The 24,435-nt window shown below is 38.6% G+C and overlaps 6 protein-coding genes across 14 annotated transcripts in view; 4 read left to right on the top strand and 2 right to left on the bottom strand.

Annotated features, from left to right (window-relative positions):
* The window catches only part of LOC112460526 (alpha-tocopherol transfer protein-like), a 35,845-nt gene extending 23,758 nt beyond the window's left edge, over window positions 1–12,087 (bottom strand). Inside the window, exon 1 of the mRNA XM_025025241.1 lies at window positions 11,695–12,087. The gene's annotated coding sequence lies outside the window, so the exon portion shown is untranslated. The remainder of the gene's footprint in view (window positions 1–11,694) is intronic.
* LOC112460534 (ras-like protein family member 10B) lies at window positions 1,464–7,501 on the top strand. The gene is made up of 5 exons (XM_025025255.1): window positions 1,464–1,667; window positions 3,274–3,434; window positions 4,151–4,387; window positions 5,267–5,470; window positions 5,877–7,501. Exons 1-5 carry the CDS (start codon window positions 1,601–1,603, stop codon window positions 6,000–6,002), a joined length of 795 nt encoding a protein of 264 aa, XP_024881023.1. The 5' UTR covers window positions 1,464–1,600; the 3' UTR covers window positions 6,003–7,501.
* Window positions 7,567–11,309, top strand: LOC112460535 (probable citrate synthase 2, mitochondrial). Its single transcript, XM_025025256.1, has 8 exons — window positions 7,567–7,999; window positions 8,167–8,379; window positions 8,817–9,155; window positions 9,587–9,786; window positions 10,070–10,202; window positions 10,274–10,468; window positions 10,562–10,663; window positions 10,936–11,309. Exons 1-8 carry the CDS (start codon window positions 7,862–7,864, stop codon window positions 11,134–11,136), a joined length of 1,521 nt encoding a protein of 506 aa, XP_024881024.1. The 5' UTR covers window positions 7,567–7,861; the 3' UTR covers window positions 11,137–11,309.
* Window positions 12,088–12,161: 74 nt separating the features above from the next.
* Window positions 12,162–13,358, top strand: LOC112460531. 2 transcript variants are annotated; one of them, XM_025025253.1, is made up of 2 exons: window positions 12,162–12,439; window positions 12,522–13,358. In XM_025025253.1, the coding sequence occupies exons 1-2, from the start codon at window positions 12,408–12,410 to the stop codon at window positions 13,255–13,257; spliced, it is 768 nt and encodes a 255-aa protein (XP_024881021.1). In that variant the 5' UTR covers window positions 12,162–12,407; the 3' UTR covers window positions 13,258–13,358. The 2 variants fall into 2 exon arrangements, with proteins under 2 accessions (XP_024881021.1, XP_024881020.1); XM_025025252.1 differs by having other exon boundaries at window positions 12,518–13,358.
* Window positions 13,359–13,915: 557 nt separating this feature from the next.
* LOC112460529 (RING finger and transmembrane domain-containing protein 2-like) lies at window positions 13,916–24,311 on the top strand. 6 transcript variants are annotated; one of them, XM_025025250.1, is made up of 5 exons: window positions 13,916–14,191; window positions 15,504–15,765; window positions 15,847–16,524; window positions 16,618–16,833; window positions 23,601–24,311. In XM_025025250.1, exons 2-5 carry the CDS (start codon window positions 15,511–15,513, stop codon window positions 24,099–24,101), a joined length of 1,650 nt encoding a protein of 549 aa, XP_024881018.1. In that variant the 5' UTR covers window positions 13,916–14,191; window positions 15,504–15,510; the 3' UTR covers window positions 24,102–24,311. The 6 variants fall into 6 exon arrangements, with proteins under 6 accessions (XP_024881018.1, XP_024881013.1, XP_024881017.1 ...); XM_025025245.1 differs by lacking the exon at window positions 23,601–24,311 and adding an exon at window positions 16,922–17,663; XM_025025249.1 differs by lacking the exons at window positions 13,916–14,191; window positions 23,601–24,311 and adding exons at window positions 14,268–14,460; window positions 16,922–17,155.
* LOC112460525 (mediator of RNA polymerase II transcription subunit 25) lies at window positions 18,209–22,974 on the bottom strand. Of its 3 annotated transcripts, none has more exons than XM_025025237.1 (15): window positions 22,595–22,908; window positions 22,235–22,360; window positions 22,042–22,087; window positions 21,833–21,960; window positions 21,479–21,698; window positions 20,782–21,385; window positions 20,390–20,697; window positions 19,990–20,168; window positions 19,753–19,915; window positions 19,463–19,651; window positions 19,208–19,396; window positions 18,940–19,125; window positions 18,806–18,865; window positions 18,614–18,730; window positions 18,209–18,507 (listed from the first exon to the last, which is right to left on the bottom strand). In XM_025025237.1, exons 1-15 carry the CDS (start codon window positions 22,615–22,617, stop codon window positions 18,358–18,360), a joined length of 2,688 nt encoding a protein of 895 aa, XP_024881005.1. In that variant the 5' UTR covers window positions 22,618–22,908; the 3' UTR covers window positions 18,209–18,357. The 3 variants fall into 3 exon arrangements, with proteins under 3 accessions (XP_024881005.1, XP_024881008.1, XP_024881007.1); XM_025025240.1 differs by lacking the exon at window positions 22,595–22,908 and adding an exon at window positions 22,915–22,974 and having other exon boundaries at window positions 18,358–18,507; XM_025025239.1 differs by having other exon boundaries at window positions 18,358–18,507; window positions 22,680–22,908.
* Window positions 24,312–24,435: the final 124 nt, after the last annotated feature.

The raw sequence follows: 24,435 nt of genomic DNA, 5'->3' as shown, positions 1-24,435 counted from the left end.
TGATGGACAATGAAACTCTTTTATTTATAATCTAGTCAACGAGACTGAACGACACTGGTTTTTTAGATTATAAAATCTAGAATAAAGTGAGAGATAATTTTTATCGAAGGAAATAATTCATTGCCATTTAATAATATACCCAAATATACCGAAACAAATAGAAAAGGAGAAAAAAAAGAGATAAATCAAAGTACAATCGCATGAGCGAACGTGGTTAGTAACCGACAGAATTGAATTCGTCTTAATTAACTTTACAAGGCTCAAGCAATGAAATCGCGTCGGAGTTAACAAGAGCTGGTGCGGCGCAAGTTGTGAGGAATTTTTTGCAAATCACCGATAACCATAGGTACAAAAACTGCGAGCGGCTGGAGGAGGCGAAGCCTCCCGCCGCACAAGCATTATCGTAAGTATTGTAAGTTTTGCAAAATATTTTGTCACCCGCCTGTCATCCACCACTATATGACAGCTTACATTTATTTATAATTTACATGGTATGATTTATTATATTGTTATAATGATCTGTTACTATAATTTTATATTTTATAACTTATATCATATAACAGACTTATATTAGAAGTGTTCCCTTCTCAAATGAAAGAGATATATTAAATATATTTTATGTATATTTAAATATTTTCTTCTTGTACTCATTTCTGTTGTCTTCTTTATAATATTATTTTCATTTATCAATAAATTACATTTACAATTTTTTTAGAAATTTGAATATTACGTGAACGTCATTAATTATATCACAGTTTTCCAAAGGTTAAAATCAACGCGCTCTCGCAAACAAAAGGATCGATTACTTGATTATATACGTGTATTAACATGAGCTAAAATTAATTAAAAACTTCAGTAAAAGCCTGTACCTATGCATAATTAAAGTTTCTGTACTATAATACCATGGTGAGATAACAATAATGGCCCGACACCTTTCAAAGCATAACGTGGTAATTTGTATACACTTAATCCAATTAATACGTCAGCGTACTTCCCTTTTCCAGTTCCTATAATTTAGCACGTTAATTAAAGAAAACTTAAAAATATTTTTTTATTACTTCACAAAAAAAATTTACCTATTGAAGACCTATAATGAATACAATCGGTAAAACATAGATATCGCGATTATTTCAAGTTACATAGTTTAAGGTATATATTTCGTTAGATAAAATTTAATGTAATTTATAACTAAAGAATTGTATATACATATTAAAAAACTAAAAAAAAATACATATATATATATATATATATATATATATTTCTTCAGTATAAATTATACATGTGTATATATAAAATATATATAAAATACATATAATATATAATTTAAAAAGTATATATGTATATATTTTTAAATGCCACCTTGAAAGAGATAAATCGATAATTTCTTTCATATATTATGTGTAGATATATATATATATATATATATATATATAATATATATGGTCGTTGATCCCTGGTTAGAAGAGACAGTACTCCGGAGTTTCTCGTCAGTCGATCGGCGAACTTCGACCACGAAGGTCGTCTGAACGCGGCGATAAATGCAACGCGAATATTCGCCCTTCGCCGCGAGTGCAATGTTCTAATTGCAATTATAAATCTGATGGATCGCACGAAGGACAATGAATTCCCATCGAGCTCGATCTTACACGCGAATAAACGGCTTTTGGGTAAACGAGATTCGTTTGTCAATACACGTGTGATGTCTCGATAAGTTCAACCATACAGAATGCATGTGAGATATTTTTATTTTTATTCTGAAAAAGTCGAAGATCGATATCCATTTTATTTAATCATCAATTTTCTTGCCCTACATGTGAAAATATATATTTTTTCCTCCTGATTTAAATATAATTGATACTTATTGAGGTACTTTACAATGTAATGCATGTCTTATTTGTAAAGACGTTTAATCTTCCGAATTGATTCAATGATTTAATTATGAATTGGGAATTGATTTTCCGTTATAAAGCATTTTCGTTATAAGCATCCGTCGCGTCGGTGCTTTTATTTATTCGGCGGCGTGGGTTGGCGCATCGTGTTCAAAAGAGCGGAATAAAATCTCATATAAGCATCCATAATTACACGTCGATTTGGTTATGCGAAAGCAATGTCGCGAGTACAGCTTTCAGCCAATTTGTAATTACTGTATCGCTCATTACAAATTTGTCGTCACTCACGCATATGTTTCACTTGAAATTCCATAAATTAAAATTTCATGAAATCGCAAAGCTTCTCTCTGCACGTTCCGTACACGCATTTTCGCATGCGGCGTATCCTCGCCGATTTACATTTTATTTATTTATCTTTTCATGGAATTGTACGCTTAAATTGAGCTCACTCGGTCGTGGGTGCCATGCAAACTTGTTGTTTCACTCCTGCGCACGTGATCATAAAGTAATTTTACGATTCAAAATACTTGCGGAGACAAATGAATCCTCGCACGAAAGGTGCGTGGTATATCATGATTTATGGGTGACATGAGTCCCTAAAAATATTCTCTCGCTTCATGAATAATATATTTTTACGACGGAGAACTAGAGTAACTTGCTGCAAAGTCGGCAAAACAAATGTCAGGAGCATCTTTCTCCCCAGCTTTTTTTGCACGGGACGGACTTTCGCGTTTCGCGAAACGATCTTCTAACTTGACTGCCGCGTAAAGTTCGTTCCGCAATATCTTCCGGATATCCATCTGAATATTGTTAACTAATTCATTTATTCCATCGGGCCGCGGCGCGCCCTCTCCGCGGACCTGTCATATTTAACAATTATGCCCGCGGAAGTGCGAGACGATAATTTTCTGATACTTTTAACCACGTGCATATTAATTAGGCTGTGTAATATTTATCAACGTTAATTGTACGCCACGTGGATTCTTCGCGAGTACCTCGCTTTGTTTCAAGATTATAATGTATTCTAACAGAGAGCAAGCTTCTGAATTTAATACTGATGGGAGAGTTGATTATAACGAGTGCTCTTTGTGTAAAACAGTTCTTGTACTTTGAATAACTTTGGTTGATCATACGATATTGTACACTCCCGTATACGTTTCATCAAAATTATATAATTTGCAGAACTTTAACGCACCCATCACGGAAGTGTTTCGCGAACGAGGTTTACTCCTCTCGTTGCAATATTCCGGAAACCGGATCTCATAGTTACGGAATAAAATAGCTTTGCTATATATATATATATATGTATGAGCAACAAGTTCTTATCTCGTATTATTTATTACGTGTTATTAGCGCGTATACGATTCTGTCATCTCTGTCGCAGAGCTGGACCTCGATTTTTTGGAAAGAAGAGGCGGAAATACAATAACTTACGAAGGCGCCGAAGGAGGATCGAAAGAGGAGGACAGCCCCGCGGACACATTAGATCGCGTTAAGGTCATCTTCCTGGGTGCACCCGGCGTGGGAAAGACGAGCATAATCCGAGTAAGATTTAATGGACAGGATTGGACCTCTCAACTAGACGTTAACTTTCATATACTTTCGTATACTTTGCGTGAAACTGCTCTCTGCCCTGCAAATCTCTCAATTAATATCTCTTGGATATTAAACGTCCACAGCTGGATATATCGAAATTCTAAAGATCTAATTACCTTAATAAAAAGACATTTTAATTAACATAATTTGTGAATTTGAAGATTACAAATATATTATATCAGTCTTACTTTTATGTAATTTTTATCAATCTGGCAAAAAACGAAGACGCAGCGATGACTTTGCAAATATCCTGCACGAGAGTGCAATTATACACGCGGGTCGTACGATCGGCGAGAATCTTTGTCAGAATTTTTGCTTCAAAGTCGGGAAGGAAACAAATCGCGGAAACGAGTCGCTCGGACGCTCCGTTCATTTCCGATAGTTTCCGCTTATCGATGACGACGATTATCGGCTCTCCGAGGAAATTAAAAGGCACGACGAATATCCTAAGGAAGCCAGGTCACACTTTTGACATTTCTTTTAATGGTCGAAATTCCAGCTCCGAACACTCTGGCTTTCGTAGGAGAGCTTTCGATCGACCTCCTTCGTATCCATAATTATATCTTTACGAATTCGTGATTTTTTCGTTTGCGCGATTTTTGCCTTCATATAGCAATTCGCTTTTACGAACTCGTGATTTTCGTTTGCGCGACTTTTGCTGCCAGCAATTCGTCTGGAGCGAGTTTTCCGAGGAGTACAGACCGACCGAGAAGCGGGAGACGTTTTATCCGAGCGTGGTGCTGGCCGATCGATTATACGAATTGAAGATCACCGATCTGCCTACCATCCCGTACTTCCCGGTCAGCTCGCACCTGGAATGGACGGACTTCCGTTATTACGGACTACGGAGCGCGACAGCGTACGTGCTCGTGTTTGATCTCAGCAATCAGGACACGTTTCAGGTATCTACAATCGAGATTGAATGTTGAAAAAAAAAACGCGACAAATTGCGAGAGCGGGCCTCTTCGCGAGAGACGGAACTTCTGCTTCGGACGAACGTCAGAAACACGGCACAGCCGTCGTCACGACTTCCGCGCTTATCTCTTTTTCGCAAAGTTTTCCTCGCGAGCTTTTTCCTTTCTCGCGAAAGCCGCCGTCACGACTTCCGACTTCAAGTCGCGTCAAAGTTGCCGGCATAAAAGTTTGATTATCTGGATTGTTTGTCTGGGGGTTTGACGAAAGATGGTCTCTCGAGGACAAAGAGTAACGGCAAGTTAGCTGACGTTAAATCGATTTTACTAATAGTCAGTCAAAATGAAAAACGCACCGTGACGTTGATAACATTGTTACGCGAGATTGGTACAATAAGTAATTAATGACTGCAGAGAAGAATCTTTCTAAATTGTGTTTACCTTCTTTGATAATATTCTAACCTTCTGACCTTAAAAGCGTGCACTCAGATAGCCCACGTATAAGATCGATAGTAATAAATTAAAATACTGAGAAAAAAAATAATTTAAAATATCGTATGCACTGATCTTCAATTAATCTTTCCATGTCTGACATTTAAAAAAAAAACACATCTGCTTTAATTATTTATGGATCTTATCAAGCAAGTAATTTTTTATACTTTACAATAGTTTTTACGATAATAATTTCTTATTGAAGTTTAAGCGGGCCCCTTTAAAAAGTGTCTTATTTGCTTTTAATGATTCAATGTTTAACAGAGATATGATTTTTTTTAAACACGCTGACATATGTGGCCCGCTGGACATGAATGAATTAACGCGTGTCAATCTCGCATGTGTTTTTCGTTCATTTTTTCGACCGATTGTGTTCAGTACATCAGAACGTTACGCGAGCAAATCTACGAGGCGCGCGACATGAGAGGCGTACCCCTGCTGGTGGTTGGGAACAAGCAGGACGAACTGTCGCAGACCGTCGCTTCCGGGACCAGGTACCGAGACATCGTGAACCTCGTCCGGAAGCATTGGAGATGCGGTTACGTCGAGTGCAGTGCCAGATTTAACTGTCGCGTGGTGCAGGTGCGCGTTATACATTATTTATTAATCTCGCCCACCGCCAATCTGCGTCTCATTCGTATTAAGATCAACTTAACTCTGTTAGAATTTTAATGTACGCTTCAATTACCGTTCATATTTAGCATTTAATATACTAAAATTGCGCGTAACGCGGTTACTGAGGTACTCGCTAAATCGACGACGGGAAAATTCGTCGAAGAGCTTGAAAATAAGCTCGAGGTTTTCGGAAAACCCTATTATTTTGAATTTTCTTAAATTTTAGCTCTACTGTCTATTTTTTTTCTCTTTTTTTCTTAATCCAGTCCTTGCGTGTATTATGTTTGCTGACCATTCATGTGTTCGCCTCTTAAAAAAAGCTGAGAGAGCGTCAATCAGGGAGACTAGCATTGTACCTTTTGATGATCGACAGGTTTTTCGGGAACTGATGAAGAGCATACAGGCCATAGAAGGTAGGCCGAACTCGCCGTCACCCGCGGCGACGCAACCGATGCGAGCCCATCCACACGACACCGGCGAGAAGTGCATTCTTCTCTGACATTAAGACTAGACCCGCTTCCCCGTTATGAGGCAGTCGATTATACAATGCATCGTGTCGTATCGTGTGCCACACTTGTCCGCGAGCAATGAAACCATCAGAGCGACGAGGACTCGCTCGATCGAAGAAGAGCACGTCGCTCAAGAGTCACGAGAGAAACGAGAGCGGCGGACGTCACATGAAGGTGACTCTTCTAACGACTGCAAGTCGAACGTGTGTGCGCAATTACGCGACCGAGTGGACGAGCGATTTTGAAATAAGCGACAATAATAATCGAGATTTACGTCAACGGTGAATCCGCTGCGACACGCGAATTAATCACCGCTTGAATCGTATATATCGGAGATTTCGTAATCCAGCGAGGGGTGGGGGGGAGAGGAAGGGTCTTGTTCGCTGAAATCTCGGCAAGGACGAAGTTTTCAACGGAAAGGATCTGACTCCCCCTGCAGTATTCACCTTTTTGTATTCACAATTGCATTAGCCGCACGTTTAACGATTTTCCTTTCGCATAGACCGTCGATTACGATATTAATTGCAGTATATTACGATGATAAGAATTATAATTTTTTAGACAAATTCAATTTCAAGCAATAAAATTACTTTCGCGTGTCTGTCGAAACTACGTGTGTACTACCGATTTTCAATGAGTTTCGTTCTCCGGACGGAACGGGATCGTGCGTAGAAATTAACACATGTGTTAGAGTGTTCGGAAGAACAATTATTAAATAGCGTAAAAACGTTAGAAAAAAAAGCTATATACGATACACTAAGCGAGAAGCAAGAAGGTAGCGAAATGCAGCGCGGAACTCCTCTCAGCTCAACCCTTTCCCGCGTTCGGCCTAATTATATTCACGCTGTAGGTAGCTGGTACTTGGCGAGGACGAAGCAATAGTATACATATACATACACACATATATTTTACTATGCTGTTAAGAGAGTTATTGGTTAATCGGTTATTGATCTAATGTTAAGAACGGTCAGTCGATCGCGTGTAATCGTTAACATATTATCGAGATGTTGTATACACATAGATTCTATCGGCATGTATCGTGTGTTAGCGTTGTTACTGTTTATATTTACTCTAAGACGGATGCTACGTGCACGTAATTTCTACCTTAGGTGTCTCTCTCTCTCTCTCTCTCTCTCGAAATAAGTCGCCAATCCCCGGGACTCGTTCACGACGCACCGAGTTTGTCGCCGTTACACACCAGCAATAGAGTGAGAGCGTCGCCGACGTTATTATCTGTTACGTTTGAACGCTCGAACGCACATGTTAAAAGTGTCACACGAGACAGCGGCATATAAAGGATACGTAAGATCGCTCAATTCCAATTTGCATAAACGCAAAGTTAACCGGAAACCGATTTTGTAACGGCTGCCGGCTGCCGGCGCGAGAGAGTGCGACGGCGCCGGCAGCGACCGGCAAAGGGTGGGATATGTGATCCCTCATTTTGTATGCACATGCACGACGTTCACAATAAAAAGCCAGTGAGACATTAGCCGTGAACTATATCATTTTAAACTCTCACTTGCACAATTATTTTTCAGCAACGATGTGCCCCGAGTGCGGAAGTTCTTTTTGAATGGAAGAGAACCGCTTGAAGTGTATATATCACGAAAACAGCGAAGCAGCAAACTCGAAAGCTCTCGCTTCTGATTTTTCTTCAGAAGCGAGAGCTAAATGTGTCAAAATGCCTCTAAAGTGATTTAACGAGAAAATTCTTCCGTTTAGTTCAACGTAAAAAGATAAATTCAAGTATTACGAAAGAGCTTACCATTACTTCATCTTGTACATCTTCCGCGCGCAACGTGTTACACGTTAATTCGGGTTCACGATTGAACAAATTATTACGAAAGATATGTTACGTCTGTCAAGAGGACTCCGGTGTCACAGAGTCCACATGTTCGTTCCGTGGGACGGGAGGAAGAGTTGCGTGATGCAATTTCCCGGCGATGGGCAAGCCAGCTTCGGAACGGGGGAACGGCACGTACTGACGGTTGGAAAACTAATTTATCAAAGTACGCGAGATCGCGCGTGCGAATGTAATTTCGCAAAATTCGGGAATTCTATCGAAGTGACGTCGCGTTTTAATCCACGCGAGAGATAACGTATAAGAGCGACCCTTCTGACGAGTGCGATGAATACGGAATCTGTCGCCCTAAGGTGAGCAGGACGAGGGGAGAGCCCAGCACGAGCACAAATCTAAAGGAGGCCCTATGCGAGAAGATTCCCGTGCACCACGATCTTCTGAGAAACTTTCGATTTCACTTCGGCCCGAGCGTCGTTAGTCAGATCACGGTCGAGGACCTGTACGCGGGATTAAGCGACGTAAAAACCATCGTCAGGGAAACCTCGGAACTTGATCCTAAACACGGCGTAATAATCGCAGAATGTTTAATCGCGAATTGTTAAATTCATCTGTCCGTAGCTATTATTCGAGTCGCATAAAACGTGGCGCAAAAAATTAGATGAAAGGAACGGTATTACGAATTTTCCATCATTTTATGAGTTTGATCGTATTTCAGTCTTATCTTTTTTATAAATTAAAAGACAGAATATTTACTAAAAAAAAACAAATAAATAGATAAATTAATAAATTAAATATTGAATATATAAAAAATATATTATATATATAATTTTTTTAAATGTATGTACATAAAATATGATACAATTTTATAAAATCAAACTTTTCATTTTCGTAAAACTTTAAATTCCGTAAAAATCTAACATTAAATTATTAAAAGTTTCATCAAGCACAGATTTACACAATCTTTCCGTTTAAAACTTTAACGTTAAAATTTAAACTTCTCCAGATCGTGTACCGTGGATTGACTATACCGGAAGTGATCGCTCTGCTGCCTCGCGAAGGAAACTCGCCGAGCGCGGAAGCTGTGTTTTGGTTGCTCTTAACCGGCGACGTCCCGACGCAGCAGCAAACCGCTTCATTGATCGCCGACTGGACATCGCGACGTAAAAAATGTACAGAATGGTGGTCGGGACCACGGGGTGAAACGATAGCTTCCGTTCTACGCTCGATGCCTGAGACAATTACCCCTTTGCATAGATTGTCGGTCGCGCTCACAATTTTCGACGTCAGCAAACAGGCGAAGGAGGCCAAAAGGCACGGTGCTATGCCCTACACTTATTGGGAGGTAGTCGAGAAGATACTTTGTCATCATAAAAATTTGCTCAATAAATAGAAACTTGATAAAAAAAAACTACCAAGGATTATTCGTTAAAATTTACATTGCAAGTAATAACAATCAAAATATTTCCTTTGTATAATAATAAAACACGCAATAAAAAATGCAATTATATCTTTAAAAAGAGTAAAATACTATAGAAATGTTATAATATAAATAGCAAAAAATGTTTACGCGAAATATCAAATTTCATGAATTCATGAATTTTTATAATCAAGACTAATTAACATAGAAACAAATGACATGTGATTTTCTCTGCATATATAGGAATACACTTACATTGGAGACAGTTATTATATCTACCATGTATTAATTAACGCGTAAATTATTATCTATCATGAATTAATTAACTCGTGAAATAACATATGTTCGATTTTAAGTATACCTATGAAGATGGCATGGAATTTCTCGCAACCCTACCAGCGATCATCGGTCTGATTGCCAGAGGCCAAACATTGACGAATGTGAGCGGTGACGGCGATTGGGTGCAATTTTTATTAGATTGTTTAAACAATGAGAGTTTCGACGGCCGAAAATCATCGATTGCGGATTTCCTCAGGCTATACATCACTTTAAACGCGTATGTAATCGCAATTTCTCATTATTCTTACAATATAGAAATTTTTTGTTTCTGGCAAAAATAAATTTGAATATTAAACATACGTTAAAAAAAACCGTAAAGCTAATTATAACTAAATATATTAACTTATATTTAGCGAATTAAATAAAACAAAATACTATAAATAAGAGATAAAAACGCGTTTCGAGTAAATAATAGCAATTATAGCTGCAAAATTGTATCTTTTAATTTAATTAAGTATAAGAGGAAGGATACGAGAGAATTGAACGATCTATCTTAGCAGTGACGACGATGGCGGGGCTCCGATCGCTCATGTTACGCAAATTTTGGGTTTAACGGATCTTCATATAAATGAGGTATTAGCTAGCAGCGTTTTGGCGCACATCGACGAGCCTAAGAGTGGAACAATGTTCGAGGTAAAGAGAATTATTTATTTTTGTATTTCTTATATTGAAAATCTATTAATATATATATGTATAACTTGCAGTGGAAAGAGTTGCAAACGAAAATCAAGAACACGCTCGGCCGAACGTGGACGGAACACGCTTTGAAAACCTGCGTGCTGAATTTGTGGAGCAGGGACAAATTGACGGGGCACAGGGAGGCCGACTTCTGCGATCCACGATACACCGCGCTCCTGCATTACGCGAAGCAATATCTGTCCGATAATTCGGACGTAAAGGTATATACAAACATAAGAATGTACTCCCTTTACGCGGCGCGAAGGGAAAATATTCATTTCTGCAAAGAGGTACAAGTGAGTAAAACTTTACAGCTCTCGCAAGACATCACGCGGATATTAAGGTCGACGATGGGAAGACCGAAAAGAAAAGAGGTTTACCCGGAGCAGAATGCCCTGGCTCCTGTTATTTTTCAGGTAGACTTTTTTTACGGGAAAATTTAATTGGCGCGCAAAAACATTCGATCCGCATTATCCGCATTATAGAGCTTGGTATTACTATTGTATTTCATTTGCGTGTATAATTTTTGGAATAATTTAATTTTATTATACTTGCAGAATAATTCAAATTGTCCACTTTATCATCTAAATTATTTACTATGAATTTTTATATATTACAAACACTTATACACACACGTACACTCAGTTAGATTATTTAGAATTTTTATTGATATAATTTCTCTGTTTAGTATTACGGACTGGAAGACATGAGGCTCAATCAGACGATACTTTACATGGCGCGGGCCTTGGGGGCGATCGCCTCGATCATATGGACAACAGTAGTAAACGCGCCTGTCGAGCATCCGATATCGCGTTGCACTCACAGTTACATCGAAACAATTCGCGACGACAATGCAAAGAAACGGAAAGGGCGCAGGACGCGAAAGTAAACGGAAACGAAACCGCGTGTACGATTATAGGCGCTCACCCGTCAAAGTAAACTAACAATAAGTAGCGACATTTATTTCTCAAAGTTCAACGTTTCGATCATCAAATATTTATTTATTTTTCTACCACTGTACGCCTTGTAACAATTCGTCTTGGAAATAACGACAACTTATTAGAATCCATAGCGTCTCATTTGAAACAAAATGACACCCTCAACCCTACGTTATATATACTCGTGGGGTTTTTTTGTTAACTTAATTACTCGCGTGCGGTGTATCGAATCTTACACCCCAACATTATATCTGAATTTTCATTTTTCTCTTTGATGATTTAATTACAATTAAATGAAAATTGATAATATTCTATATACCTTCTAAAAATTCTAAATAAAAATAACAAGTGCGAATAAAATTCTTCTTTAATTGTGAAATGATTTGCGCAGCTTTCGCAGTCGATGACAAATTTTTATTCTGCGAATTTAGTAGATTTCTAAGACTAGGGTGTATTTTACATCCCACGCGAGTAATGTTAATGTAAAAAATAAAACGATAAACACGTACCTCTCTTTCTCTCTCCCCTTCATCGCTGTCGCGAGGCCAATGAGGCCATTTTCGAGACACGTGTCGACATCTACACGCCGGTCCCGGTATTCTCTGACGGAAGGCACGAGCGCGACGGTAAGGCAGGTTTCCCCCGTTCCGGTATCGAGATACATAAAAAAAAAATATTAAAATAATAAATGGCTAAACGGCATTCGATTTTTCGGGCACATCGTAGTTGATTTGATCCGAGAAGGTGCCGCTTTCTCATCCACATTCCGCGGGTTCCGGGCGGGGCAGGGAGAGGACAATTTTGCGAAATGCGTCTCGCGAGAGCATTCGCGAAAACGCGCGTGGACCGCTCACCTGCGCTCACCGCTCTGTCCGCTTTCAGTACGCGTGCCCGAGCAAGGTCCAATCCATGGTAGAAATACAAGGGTATGCTCATACCGTGTCAGACCACTGCGCATTCCCACCACTTTTTTCCAAGCTTACGTCATATTCGTGTAGCATCGGAATGAATCGGATGTACTCGGTGATTCGCAATGGCTGCGTTCGCTCGGTTCGCTGTTTATGTCGAGTAATTCGTTTGTGATTATTACAGTGTACGCAATGACGTGTAATGTGAAAGGGTGTGGGAACTATCTGGCAAAGACCAGAAAGATCGAAGGAAATAAAATAAAATATTTTTCCTTCCCAAAGGATCCAGCACTGTGTAATAAGTGGCGTCAAGCATGCGGAAAAGAAAATATTTCACCAAAAAATGGTTTGTACTTTTGTATAGATTTCTCTTGTTTATTATTATAAGCATATATTTAAGAATCTTAAACCTTGTTTGCTTCAGCTAGGATATGTTCGAAGCATTTTGCTGATGAAGCTTTTACGAAGCCCTTACGAGAACATCTACTAGGTTATTCACCTATACGAACTAGGAAGATACATCCTGATGCTATCCCGACGTTGCATCTCCATGCAGTACCTCCACTAACATCAAACGAAAATGTGTTAGCTGAAACAATGCCTTTGCCTGTATCAAATGAAGTTTCGATGGATGTTGAACAGACACCAGCATCGTCCAGTATAGAAGAACAGACACCAGCATCGTCCAGTACAGAAGAACAGACAGCAGCATCGTCCAGTACAGAAGAACAGACACCAGCAAAATATAAAGCAAAATATATAGCCGGATACGTAGCATTTAGATTTAAAAGCACAGATAAAACATTAGGTATTGAAACGCGCCAATTGGAAACAACGGGTGACCAAGATTGGCTGCAAGTTATTTCGCGAGGAAAATGTATGTATCCGAGTGACAAATTATTACAATGTGCTCGTATAATGAATATTGAGTTTGCTAAATATCACGGATCCAGTTTGAATAAAGAAAATCTTATATTTCAAAACTTAGCAAAAATAATAGAACCACAATTGAAAATTAAAATACCGAGAGAGGCATTACTATGCCTCATTAGGACTAGGACATATATTAGGCTGCGCGAAATGAACCGAGCGATTGCAAGCGCAAATCACAGGCAAAAAAGAAGAAAGATGTCAAAATTTACTAATAAAAAACCTGTATATTAAATATTTGCATTTATTGTTATTTGATCTTTTATCTGCATCTTTCCTCTGCATATATAGTTCTTTATGTCGTACGCCACAATATATTTTTGTTTTGCGTCTCAGCTGACAATTCTTTTCCAATCGTTTTCCGACCAGTTTTGATTAAAACTAATAATTCGCAGAATTTTAATAATAAATGACTGGAAATTAAAATCTCGTTTTATGTGAAATTTTTCCGTACGTCGCAATGATTTTTATTCAATGCACACAATTCTTTTTTTCTTAATAATAATAATATTTTCTGTAATATCATATATTTAGACAAATCCACATAAAATAATTATAAAATTCGTCAAATAACAATAACGTTTCTAACATCTACAACGAGAGACAAATTCGGGAAACGATGAGCGTTTATCCGTATGTCACGTGCGTTTTTTTATATTTATATATTTTTGTTCATATATATTTATTTATTTATAAAACAGAATTTTCTCTCACATAAATGATCAACATTATTTTGTATTCACATATTGTCCGCTCAAAATGCTTTTATAAATGACTATTATAGATTCGCTGCTTAAATGTGCCGCTCAGTGTGACGTAAGCTTGCAAAAGTCGCTGATTGGCTGGGTTCGGAAATATGCGCAAGAGCATACCCTTGTATTTCTACCATGGTCCAATCGACATCGTACAGATAATCGCGTGGAAGAATGGCGTGATGCGACGACGTGTACTCACACAGTACTCAACGCTTCGTAGTATTATTATGACGGACGGGCGGCTGCCGAGAGTGAGCGCTCGCTGCGTGAAACAAACGTGAGGGTCTCGCGCGACCGCGAACCGGATTCTCGTGGGGATTTCGCACGGACCTCCCGCGGGACTGTGGAGCGAAGAAATGAGCATCTCTCGACGATCGTAGCGGGATCTGCGTGATTACGATCTCTCGCTAAAGGTATAAATACATACCTCTACGTCTCGGAAAACCGTTGGAGACGAACGGTGCCCTCGTCGACATTCGATTTCCTACTTTCGACGTTTTTTTCTTTGTTTTTATGTATATTGCGACCATACGACATTTATTCGTTTATATTTTACCGGAGTACGTATATACAAGTGACGTGTTTAAAATGCGGTGATGTATTCAAATGTTCGATTCGGGGTTACTTCGCACGGATATCTCGACGAAATCGCACTCGACGGGTTTTCAGCGTAAAAGCAAAGGTTTGAAAGTGAAGATTATTGTGAAAAATGTTAAATGTTGGAGACGACGCGTCTGAAGGTTAGAAAATCTGTCCTACCGACAAAACGCACGAGTGTGCGTCATAACAGAGATAATCAGATAACGCAAGGAGAGAAATGGAGCCAGTTATTATGCGATTTCAAAGGAAGACTTATTAAAATTTAATTAATCTACTTGCCAGCCTTATGAAAAACGGAAGGAGATTCTTGAAACAGCTGATCATGGAATAATATTACTGTACATATTGAAAGACTCGCCTCAGAATCTATAAAGAAGACAAAAGAAGAGGATTGAAGTCAATAATCGATTTCTTTATGAGAATCTTTACGAGCAACTTGCTTGCGATATCAGAAATTCGCTGTCTATGTTTACTTGATCAAAAACTCATAAATTGTGATACGTTGTCACAGACAGAGAATAAGAATCCACAATTGAAATACAAATAATTATAACATGTATGATATATATTATAATTAGTAATAATTGTAACTTTATGATTTCGCTGTTCGCGGAGGAGAGACACCGTGGAAAGTTTAGAACGAAGCTTCACCTGTTTTCTGCGTTCAGCGAGATCCATAAATCATTTATTTAATTATATGCAAGGTTTCATGTTTTGCGCATCACTTCTGTCACGTGCTCATATGCGCGTCGAATATTTCGTCGATACGACAGATTTCTTAACCTTCTCGAAATGCGTCATCTTTAGCGGTTGATTGATGGATTTTACGGTGCCGAGCAATTATTTTTCGAGCCTCTTCGTTCCTCATTCGGGAAGGACGTCGAACGAATGCGATTTCGTCAAAAACGCAGTCGTGTCTAATATTTACTAACACATGTATCCGTTCCGATTACTTAGGAAATAAACACATTACGTAACATTCTATATCGCTCTGTTTACTTTAATATCATTAAGAGCATCTCGCGTAGATCGCACGTTATAATGATGTAATAAGGGGATTTGACGGGCCATTGATATCCACGCGCCGTGATATCCACAAATTGACAAAAATGTTTGCATTTGCAGATAAAATATGGCTGAGAATAGGCCGATAGAAGAGACAGCGAGCGGACATTGTGACTCGAGGATGCCACACATACTGACGTCGGATGAAAATGAAAATGGACAAATTCAAGAATCGCCAAGCGGTACCCGGTACACCCTGGCCGGTATAAACCCTGGGACGGCGTTTAATTTTGGTGTTAGAACGGCGGAACGCTCTAGAATATTTGCGGGTAATATCTCCTCCACCATTCAAGGGATTCGTCCTCTTATACAACAGGCAGCGGTATGTAGCATCAAGAGAGTCGTCGCATTGCCGATGTTCGAGGGTGGCACGTTAAGCTAATTGCTCTTTCTGTCGTAACAGCCCAACATAACGTTGACGTCGCTCTTGGCCATTCACGGACTCCGGAATCAAGTCCAACCAGTCACGTTACCGAGCGATAGCTATGTGATCAATCTAGAAGAGCCCGTAACGAATGGTCCCAGTTCTCACGATGAACCCCGCAACCATCGTCATCATCATCACACAGCGTCGACAATGCCGAACAGTTTATCGAGTAACGCGCATGAGGCTGCGAACGAAGTTGCCGAAAACCACAATAATGCAGAAAATACTGCTAACGGCAACGTCCAGATAGGCCCGGAGGCTCGGGCGTTGCTGAAGCATCTTCAACAATACGTTCCCTTTGTCATTATTCTTCTCGCCAAGAGTCTGTACGATCACCGGGCCGGGATACTCACGTTCATTGTACTGCTCGTCACGTTCATTCACGCTAACAATGACCTCAAGCGCGAGATTGCCAAGCAGCACAATCGGAGTTGGTCGTTGCTCACGTTGATTCTGTGCTACATCACCGCCTGTATCGTGTTCGTCGTTTACACATTTAATTTCTACACTCTCGCTCCTTACGCCGAACCGCTCACAATCTGGGACTTGCTTTGCTACGTCACGGTGATGGACTTCTTCCTTAAACTCATCACCATCGTCTGCAAAGTTCTCTTGACTTGCCTGCCGGTACGATTATTGGCGTTCCAGAATCGGGTGAGTACTAATTTCTTCATTCGCTATTTCAACTTGTCGGACAGGGTACATTACAGGTGACGTATAATCGGATAAAAATGAATTAAATTTCAGGGAAAATATTATCTCATGGTAGAAGCGATGTCGCAACTTTATCGATGCGTCGCGCCTGTTCAGCCGTGGTTGTATTACCTGCTCGAAACGTATCAAGGTCCAGAGAAGATTGTGGGAATTTTCTTCTCGATAATGTATACAATGAGCAAGGGTAGCGATCTACTATCGCGTCTTAAATTGCTCCGCACCGCTGGGTGGAAACTGTTCCAAAACGTGGTACGCACAATTCTCATGTGATACAAATGTTTTTAAAATTGTCATTATGTAATATAATCATGCTGTAATAATGCCTTTTTACTAATAGAGCCTTGGAGTGTCTCCGTCGAAGGAACAGCTGATTGCATCCGGCGGTATATGTGCCATTTGCCATGAAGAATACACCACACCGGTTAGACTTCATTGTAAACATATTTTCTGTGAAACATGCGTCTCGACGTGGCTCGACAGAGAGCGATCGTGTCCCCTGTGTCGCGCGTCCATCACGGATGATCCGATTTATCGGGACGGCCATACAACACACTTCATTCAATTGTATTGATTCCGCCAAATATTATCTCTTTAGAGATAATTTTTTGTACAGTTTTTTATTACTGTGTGAAAATGTAAGAGCTTCTGTTAACGGCAAATGTTTTCCATCATTACGGTATTTTCCATTATTTAACGTAATCGAATATCTTCAAATTTTTATATCCTTTGGGTTATTTTAGACAAAACTTCAATAACAAATAATATCTTTTAGTAAAACCAAATGCATTGACAAGATGCTTACATTGAAGAATTGTACGTTTAGATATGTAAAATATGTTGTATATACATGGTCATATTTAGGAATTTTATAGCGTTAAATTGAAAGACTCATGATAATAAGGGTCAAGAACTGAGAAAACATGGATTCCTTCATAAAAATAAAATCGTCTTTTACGGGTAATTCAAGAAGCATTTAAATAGATTAACTCAGATAAATTAAAATTTAGACCTATTCAGTTATTCTTTAATCTTAATCAATTAATTTTCTCGGATTTCTATTTTGCATATATGTATATTTTTATTTTAATATTATTAAATAATATAATAAAACATTATATATAATATTAAACATATTATTATTTGTTAAAAATTGCGATTTCAGAGCGTGTAGTTTGTGGCTCATATAATTTTTCATAAGATTGTTTAGAATTTTTCTAGAATTTTCATTTTATGTTACTAAATTTTGCTCAAAAATCGTATTAATAATTTCTTTGTCATGTGATTTAATTTTCAGTTTTAAATCATACCGAGTAACAAGCAGATCTTAAATAGCAATGTGATTAAGCAAAAGATTCTAAAAATTTATAACGAATTAAAAGAAAACGAAGAATCTTCCATTAACCCGAAGTTTATCGCTAATATAGGTTGACTTGAGTTAAAAAGCGTTTTTCATCACATAACAATTTAGGGAAGAAATGCGTCAGCTCATACTAATGTTGATAAAAAGTACTCAGAATTTCAACAAAGTATTGAAAAGAGCGGATATATACACCTTTTAATTTAATTACGTAATAATACTTTATATTATTACGTATCGTACGCATTTCGTGCATGTATTGCTCCGTATGTACAAGTGTTATTTATTCTCACAAATATACAAAATTAAAATCGTTATGCTCTCGTGTATTTCCTTCTACACATCGTTGTATACATGCATACGCGTATGTGTACGAATAAAGTAAACTTAAAAAAGAAAACGCTTATTTACGTCTTTTAACCGAGGAAGTCATAATTCGATACATCCTCAAATTGCTGATTTTGTGCATTACCAGGTGCCATTGGTCTCGTTGCTATCTGCCCTCTCGGTCCTACCATTTGCTGTTGCACTCCGAATACTTGCCGAACGCTGTACTGTGGTTGCGGCTGTAAAAACATTAATTGCAATTTGTATTGTAAACGCTTGTTCTACATATCTAAGAATTAATATAAATAAAGCTTAATTTTTTTAAGTTTTGGGACAGGTTCTCACCTGTTGTAATAAATGTCTGAGACCAAGATTATTGGAAACTGGACGCATCAATCTTTGAGAGCCCGCCTGTTGGTTAGCCATAGCGGCCTGATTGAGGCCTCTCTGTGCCTGTTGTGCCTGTACATATGTGAAAACAATTATTCATATACCTCTCTCGTACATCAAAAAAATATATTTATCAAGATCATTAACCTCAAGTTGTTGCTTGTACTGCATTTCTTGCTGTTGTGCCACTTCTAGATTTTGTTGAATCTGAACAAAAATGTCGCAACCCCCGTAAGAATTTCTAAACTTTCGAAAGTTATTTCTATTAAAAACATATTTACATTCACTTCCAATTGAGACTTATACTGCGCCTCTTGTTGTTGTGCAGCTTCTAACGTTTGTCTCAGATGTTGGATCTTCAACAAATTTTGATGCCTGGCGATCTCTAGATCGTCAAATTGAGGTCGTTGTTGACCGATCATACCTCCAGCTCCAGCGTTTGCTTGCGGACCGCTGATTCCGCTATTCTATAATGTAAAGCGTTTGCTAAATATCTAACCAATATATACATTATTCTATTTCATCGAAATGCCACCATATTTGTATTACCTGCATATTCATTTGAGTCTGTGGACCACTGGTCGAAGTTAAAGTTTGCGGAGGAGCGGTGGACACAACATTCTGTGTTATTTGGCCACCTCCCATCGCCATAGTATTCGTTTGGGACATAAGAATACCCCCCTGTGTACCTGTGGTAGGCATCGGTGCGGGAATCGTATTGCCCGGTCCAGGATTAGCCTAACAAAGTCATACAGTTACTCTCCGATCTCTTTGTGTCAATTGATCTATAACTTATTTACTTACTTGTCTTACAGACGCGTTTTGAGATGTTTTCTGCTGTTGTATAACCTTGCGAAGGCGATCTACAAAAGCTGTTTGATCGTTTGGGATAAAACCTAGATACGTTTTCTTGTCCGTAGTATATAAAAGTATAAGTACTTTTATTTCACAAGCTGGACTTGATGCCGCAGAAGTGAAGTGAACACAACCTGCCTGAATTATATTATATTTTAAGTATCATTGTAGACATGTCGCAGGTATTTATATTATTCGCAGCATTCAATCTCTGCAAACAAAACAATAAATACACTTACAAATCCAGCAGTCATCATTTTCGTTAAAGATTCCAATGCTTCGCACGGCGTTGGGTGAAATACAACGGATTTAGAATTCTTCAGATAGGTACCACCAATACTTCCTATCAGTTGTTTCGGCATCAGTTGCATTATCAGTTTTGGCGGCCACGTGTCTGCTTTCCTGAAAAGCAAAACGTCGTGTAAAATAAAAAAAACACGAAAAGATTACGTCGACAGTGAGAAACGGTAATTTACAGTTCTGGATCTCCGTCTTTCGCATTAGCCGAGACCTGACATGGAACGTGTCTCGTTTGCTTTTGGGCATCTGTGGGATTTTTGGCCTTCTCGATCCATTCCACGATACCCTGCCAGATGTTCTGGCGCTCGCGTGGCACGAGTTGTTGACTTTGTACAGTACCAGTAGATACGTTGCCCTAAAAAGTTACAATGGAACTAATATTATTATTTATTTCGCGTAATCCTTGCCTTATGGCTTAGAATAGCTTCCAATTTACAGTTTACCAAAATATAAACTATAAATTATATATTTTTATCTCATTCTAATATTACTCTATATCACACTTTATATTGCAATGCTTTTTATCCTTTTGTTTGTAAAATTTTGTATAAATATAATAATATGAAATTTGATTACTTGTGCTTGAGAATGCGTTATTGATACTGAAACTGGTGCTTGCTGCGAAGCTGTAACAGTCTGTGGTACTTGAGTAGGTACAGACTGGCTGATACACGACGTAGCAAGTTGAGATCCCGGTTGGCTGTGAGTTGGTTGAGCGGCCATAGACATAGTAGCTTGCTGAACATTTTGCTGCTGTTGCTGCTGCTGCTGCTGCTGCTGCTGTTGCTGCTGCAACTGCATCGTCAAGCGCAGTTGTTGCTGTTGCTGCGTGAGTTGTTGCTGTTGTTGCTGCTGATTAGCTGCCATAACGTTATTGCCAGCTACTGTAAAGTGAACATTACAGAATTTATATGTCTAAGTACATTATAAAGATACAAAAGATAAGATGCAAACGTCCATGCTCTTACCATCTAACCGTTGACTAAACGCAGCTACATTGAGTCCTAACGACGAAGACGGTTGTGTCAGTTGTGCTATTAGCGCACTGTTTTGCGTATTTGCAGACGCGGTCGCACCCGGTGCTATGAACGGCCGCATCCATCTGGGCCTCGTAGCTATGTTTACTCCTCCTGGATGATAATTTGGTGGTGCGGCTATCTGAGGATTGTAAGGCGGCCGCGTGGCGTTTATCGGTGCCGCCATGGACGGCGTTACGGTCTGATGCACAGAGTTAAGATTCTGAGGGGGGGCTTGGTTTCTGAAAGGAGGACCCTGCTGCTGATTCGGCGGGGCGATATTCTGCTGCACTTGATTAGTGTTCGGACTGTCGTTGCTTTGCAGCGGACTCAGGGGTATTTGTGCCGCGGTAGCTGCGGTATTGTGAACGTTACCACCCATTTGGGGACTGACAGGTCGCTCCTTTAAGTTGTAATTTCGCAAAAGCACCAAATGCCGTGGATCCTTGGCATAATTCTTCGTTTGCGAGGACTGTAAATCACCGCCAGCTTTCTCAAATAGTTTATACAATGCCGGAATTTTCCTTGGTGATAATATAGAGATGTTAATACTCCTCTAAAAAATTACACACATATATGACCACATTATATATGTATATAATGTACTCCTTATTAAGCATTTACAATTTGTAATTCTTATGTCACTCACCTCTTGGTAAACGGCAGCTAATTGTTCGATGGTATGACCAGCGAATTTGTAAGTTTCTTGAATCATAGTTTGGTACGGGGGCGAGTTACATATCAAAATACAATGTTTCTGCGAAGCTGTATTTGGCTCTCGTCTCAGCTGTAAGTCTTCAAAACACTGTAATCCTGTTGCAAGACCTTCGCCTATGTTCGCAAATGACTCCCCCTTTCCGCCAACCATTCTAGTAGACAGAACATTATTATTGACAAAATAAATCAATCGATAAAAAGGATATCCAATTTCAAAAATAAGAATTAATTTATTTATGCATAAAAGGTTGATTTGATATGAAAGATAATTAAATCTTTTACTCACTCAAGCTTGTCTAGAACCATCAGTAGCTTGTGAGGATTCGAATAAGGTCCAAGAGTCTCCGTGCATGGAGATGGTAAGCAATCAGCGGCATGGTAAACAACTATTCCATACAACGTTGTGCTATTTTGCTGTAAATTCCAATTGCAGTAAAATAAATTGTAACTTAATCAATTCTTGTACAAGTAAGATTAAGAAATATAATTGCATACCTCGGAAACATATTCCCTGTCTTCTATCCCACCTTGACTGAAATATCTGCAAGAAAACATAAAAATAGAACAATAAAAAGATCCTTCTTTTTTACCTAATATGAGAAGTTAATACAATTTACATTTGTAATAGTAAATGTTAATGTTTGCGACATGTAAATGTATATTGTGTTACATCCACTTTAAAACTTACTCCAATGTAGGAATAACGTAATTCGTTTTAAGATCATTGAGGTACGCGCCGTTGACGGCTGTTCCCTCGATGACAAATATAACATCAGCTTGTATTCCATGCTCAGTTGGTCCTGTCACCATTGTCCTACAACACAAGGTCTTGTATATTACTTAAATACTCCTTTACTAGAAAAAAAATTGTGTGTGTATGTGTGACATTTTTTGTTTTCGAAGGCCTTCATTATTCAGCTCTGACAAAAATAAAAATTGAGAGACTCGATCTTGCAATTTGACATCGTCGGATTATAAAATTTATATTCCAATAAGATGAATAAACTTGATACAAAGTTGATGACATATTGAAATATTTCAAGCTAACCTAGACACGCTTCCTAAACTCATAGAACCCAAAATAACGTTTTTTAAGAGGACGAATTTCTCTCTCTTCTTACAAACCTACGTACAATTAAAGTGTACAAGTTCAAAAAATACGCTTGTCTGCCAGTGCGTGTGTAAAAATGTGAATCGTAAGAGCAAGTTTTGTTTTCCTTCTCCCACTGACAGAATCTGCGCTCACACAACTAAAGACACGTCAAGCTCGTAGCGGACAGCGGACTGCGCGATTGTGAAGATTACGAATCCAAGAATTGGAACTCGACCAATCGCGTACATTTACATCTTAAAAAAATAGGAGCTAACCTGACCTAATGGTCACGTTTGAACAATAATCGTACGATTAATTATCGAACGTGATTCACGCGTGATTGTATATAAGTGTACGAGTCAGCTTCAAGTGCTATTAAGGCGTCGACAATTTGACGTTTCATCATTCATGTCGAATGTATGGTCCTATGCCTTTCAGAATCGTTGTTTGCATGATTTACACGTGTCCGCCGAGTGCTCATCTGTTGTCGAAGGGTTTTTTCATTGTTTCGCGTGAATCGACGTTGTCGGTTTCGAAAATAATAATGGTGTATATTGATCAAACCAAGTCCCTCCCCAATGACTAATGAAGGTAATATTTACAGGTGCGCGTCCGGTGGGACGACAGTCTCACGGCGACATCAGTACTAGAAGCAGCTCCCAATCCCATTATCACGGAAGACAGCTATCCGTTTCTATAAAGTTCGCCGAAGATAAATCGCAACTTGAACATGGTAATTAGTTTGATCTTGATCCAATAAACTTTTATCGCATTCCTTTTTAATTCTATATGTAAATTGCTAGCAATTTTGTCTAGCTTTCTAAAATATTAAAAAATTACCTTTTACTTCGATACTTTGAAAAATTATACAAGCTAAACGATGGTGTTACACTTATATGTATGTACATTCGTTTATTTCGAGGTAAAGCTTTCGTGACACAATCCTGTTTTTCTTTCCCAGGCATCTACATCCAAGAAACAAAGCGGTGCCAAGAAGTATCCAATAAAACTTGTATTAACCGAGCAACAGAAGTCCGATATAAAAGAAGCCTTTGATCTGTTTGATCCGGACGGCACTGGGAAAATCGCTTCCAAGGATCTTAAAATTGTCCTCAGAGCCCTAGGATTTGAGCCGACAGTTAAAGAGATACAGACCCTCGTGGCGGAAGTTGCTCCAGAACGCCCTACTGAGTTATCTTATGAAGAATTCGTGAAGGTAATGTCAATTAAAATGACAGACGAGGATGTCCAAAGCGATATAATAAGGGCGTTTCGTCTCTTCGATGACGATAAAACGGGGAAAATATCGTTCAAAAATTTGAAAAGAGTTGCGATTGAATTGGGAGAAAATTTGAGCGATGAGGAACTATTTGATATGATTACTCAGGTAGACGAAGATGGCGATGGACAAATATCGCTAGAGGAATTTATAAAACTCTTTAAGAGTATGTCGTGTTCATAAACTGTAATGTTCGTAACTTAAACTTTGTATTAAGTTAAATTTACGTTAATTTATTTCTGTGTCAAACGTTGTGAATATTGTATTTTTATATTCTGAGACTGATATTTTAGCACAATTATCTTTTGATACGTTTGATATAGTTCGTATTTGTGTATGTTAACGTTTCATGTTAACGATGTGCAAAAATAAATAGCATTGTTCTATCACTAACATTTGATTCATTTTTTTTTTATTGCACTTTCTTGCGTATATTCAACTTATCTTTCGACTTCTTTTCCTACGCAAATGAATCATGAACAGTTTAATTTCAAATTTATAAAATACAGCTAAGAAA

The sequence above is a fragment of the Temnothorax curvispinosus genome, unplaced genomic scaffold (assembly GCF_003070985.1).
Source record: "Temnothorax curvispinosus isolate PA1 unplaced genomic scaffold, ASM307098v1 QBEX01010630.1, whole genome shotgun sequence".
Taxonomy (NCBI): domain Eukaryota; kingdom Metazoa; phylum Arthropoda; class Insecta; order Hymenoptera; family Formicidae; genus Temnothorax; species Temnothorax curvispinosus.
This window is presented reverse-complemented; position numbering and strand designations above follow the sequence as displayed.

Coding starts and splice junctions, on each gene's coding strand:
- LOC112460534 (XM_025025255.1), top strand. CDS start 1,601: ATGGATCGCACGAAGGACAATGAATTCCCATCGAGCTCGATCTTACAC. Junction 4,388..5,266: donor GCAATCAGGACACGTTTCAG/GTATCTACAATC, acceptor GATTGTGTTCAG/TACATCAGAACGTTACGCGA. Junction 5,471..5,876: donor TTAACTGTCGCGTGGTGCAG/GTGCGCGTTATA, acceptor GATGATCGACAG/GTTTTTCGGGAACTGATGAA.
- LOC112460535 (XM_025025256.1), top strand. CDS start 7,862: ATGTTACGTCTGTCAAGAGGACTCCGGTGTCACAGAGTCCACATGTTC. Junction 9,787..10,069: donor CTATACATCACTTTAAACGC/GTATGTAATCGC, acceptor CTATCTTAGCAG/TGACGACGATGGCGGGGCTC. Junction 10,203..10,273: donor AGAGTGGAACAATGTTCGAG/GTAAAGAGAATT, acceptor TATAACTTGCAG/TGGAAAGAGTTGCAAACGAA.
- LOC112460531 (XM_025025252.1), top strand. CDS start 12,247: ATGTCGAGTAATTCGTTTGTGATTATTACAGTGTACGCAATGACGTGT. Junction 12,440..12,517: donor AAATATTTCACCAAAAAATG/GTTTGTACTTTT, acceptor TGTTTGCTTCAG/CTAGGATATGTTCGAAGCAT.
- LOC112460529 (XM_025025250.1), top strand. CDS start 15,511: ATGGCTGAGAATAGGCCGATAGAAGAGACAGCGAGCGGACATTGTGAC. Junction 16,525..16,617: donor TATTGGCGTTCCAGAATCGG/GTGAGTACTAAT, acceptor ATTAAATTTCAG/GGAAAATATTATCTCATGGT. Junction 16,834..23,600: donor GGAAACTGTTCCAAAACGTG/GTACGCACAATT, acceptor TTTCTTTCCCAG/GCATCTACATCCAAGAAACA.
- LOC112460525 (XM_025025237.1), bottom strand. CDS start 22,617: ATGAGTTTAGGAAGCGTGTCTAG. Junction 22,361..22,594: donor AGTTTAGGAAGCGTGTCTAG/GTTAGCTTGAAA, acceptor CTTGTGTTGTAG/GACAATGGTGACAGGACCAA. Junction 19,126..19,207: donor AGACTCAAATGAATATGCAG/GTAATACAAATA, acceptor TTTACATTATAG/AATAGCGGAATCAGCGGTCC.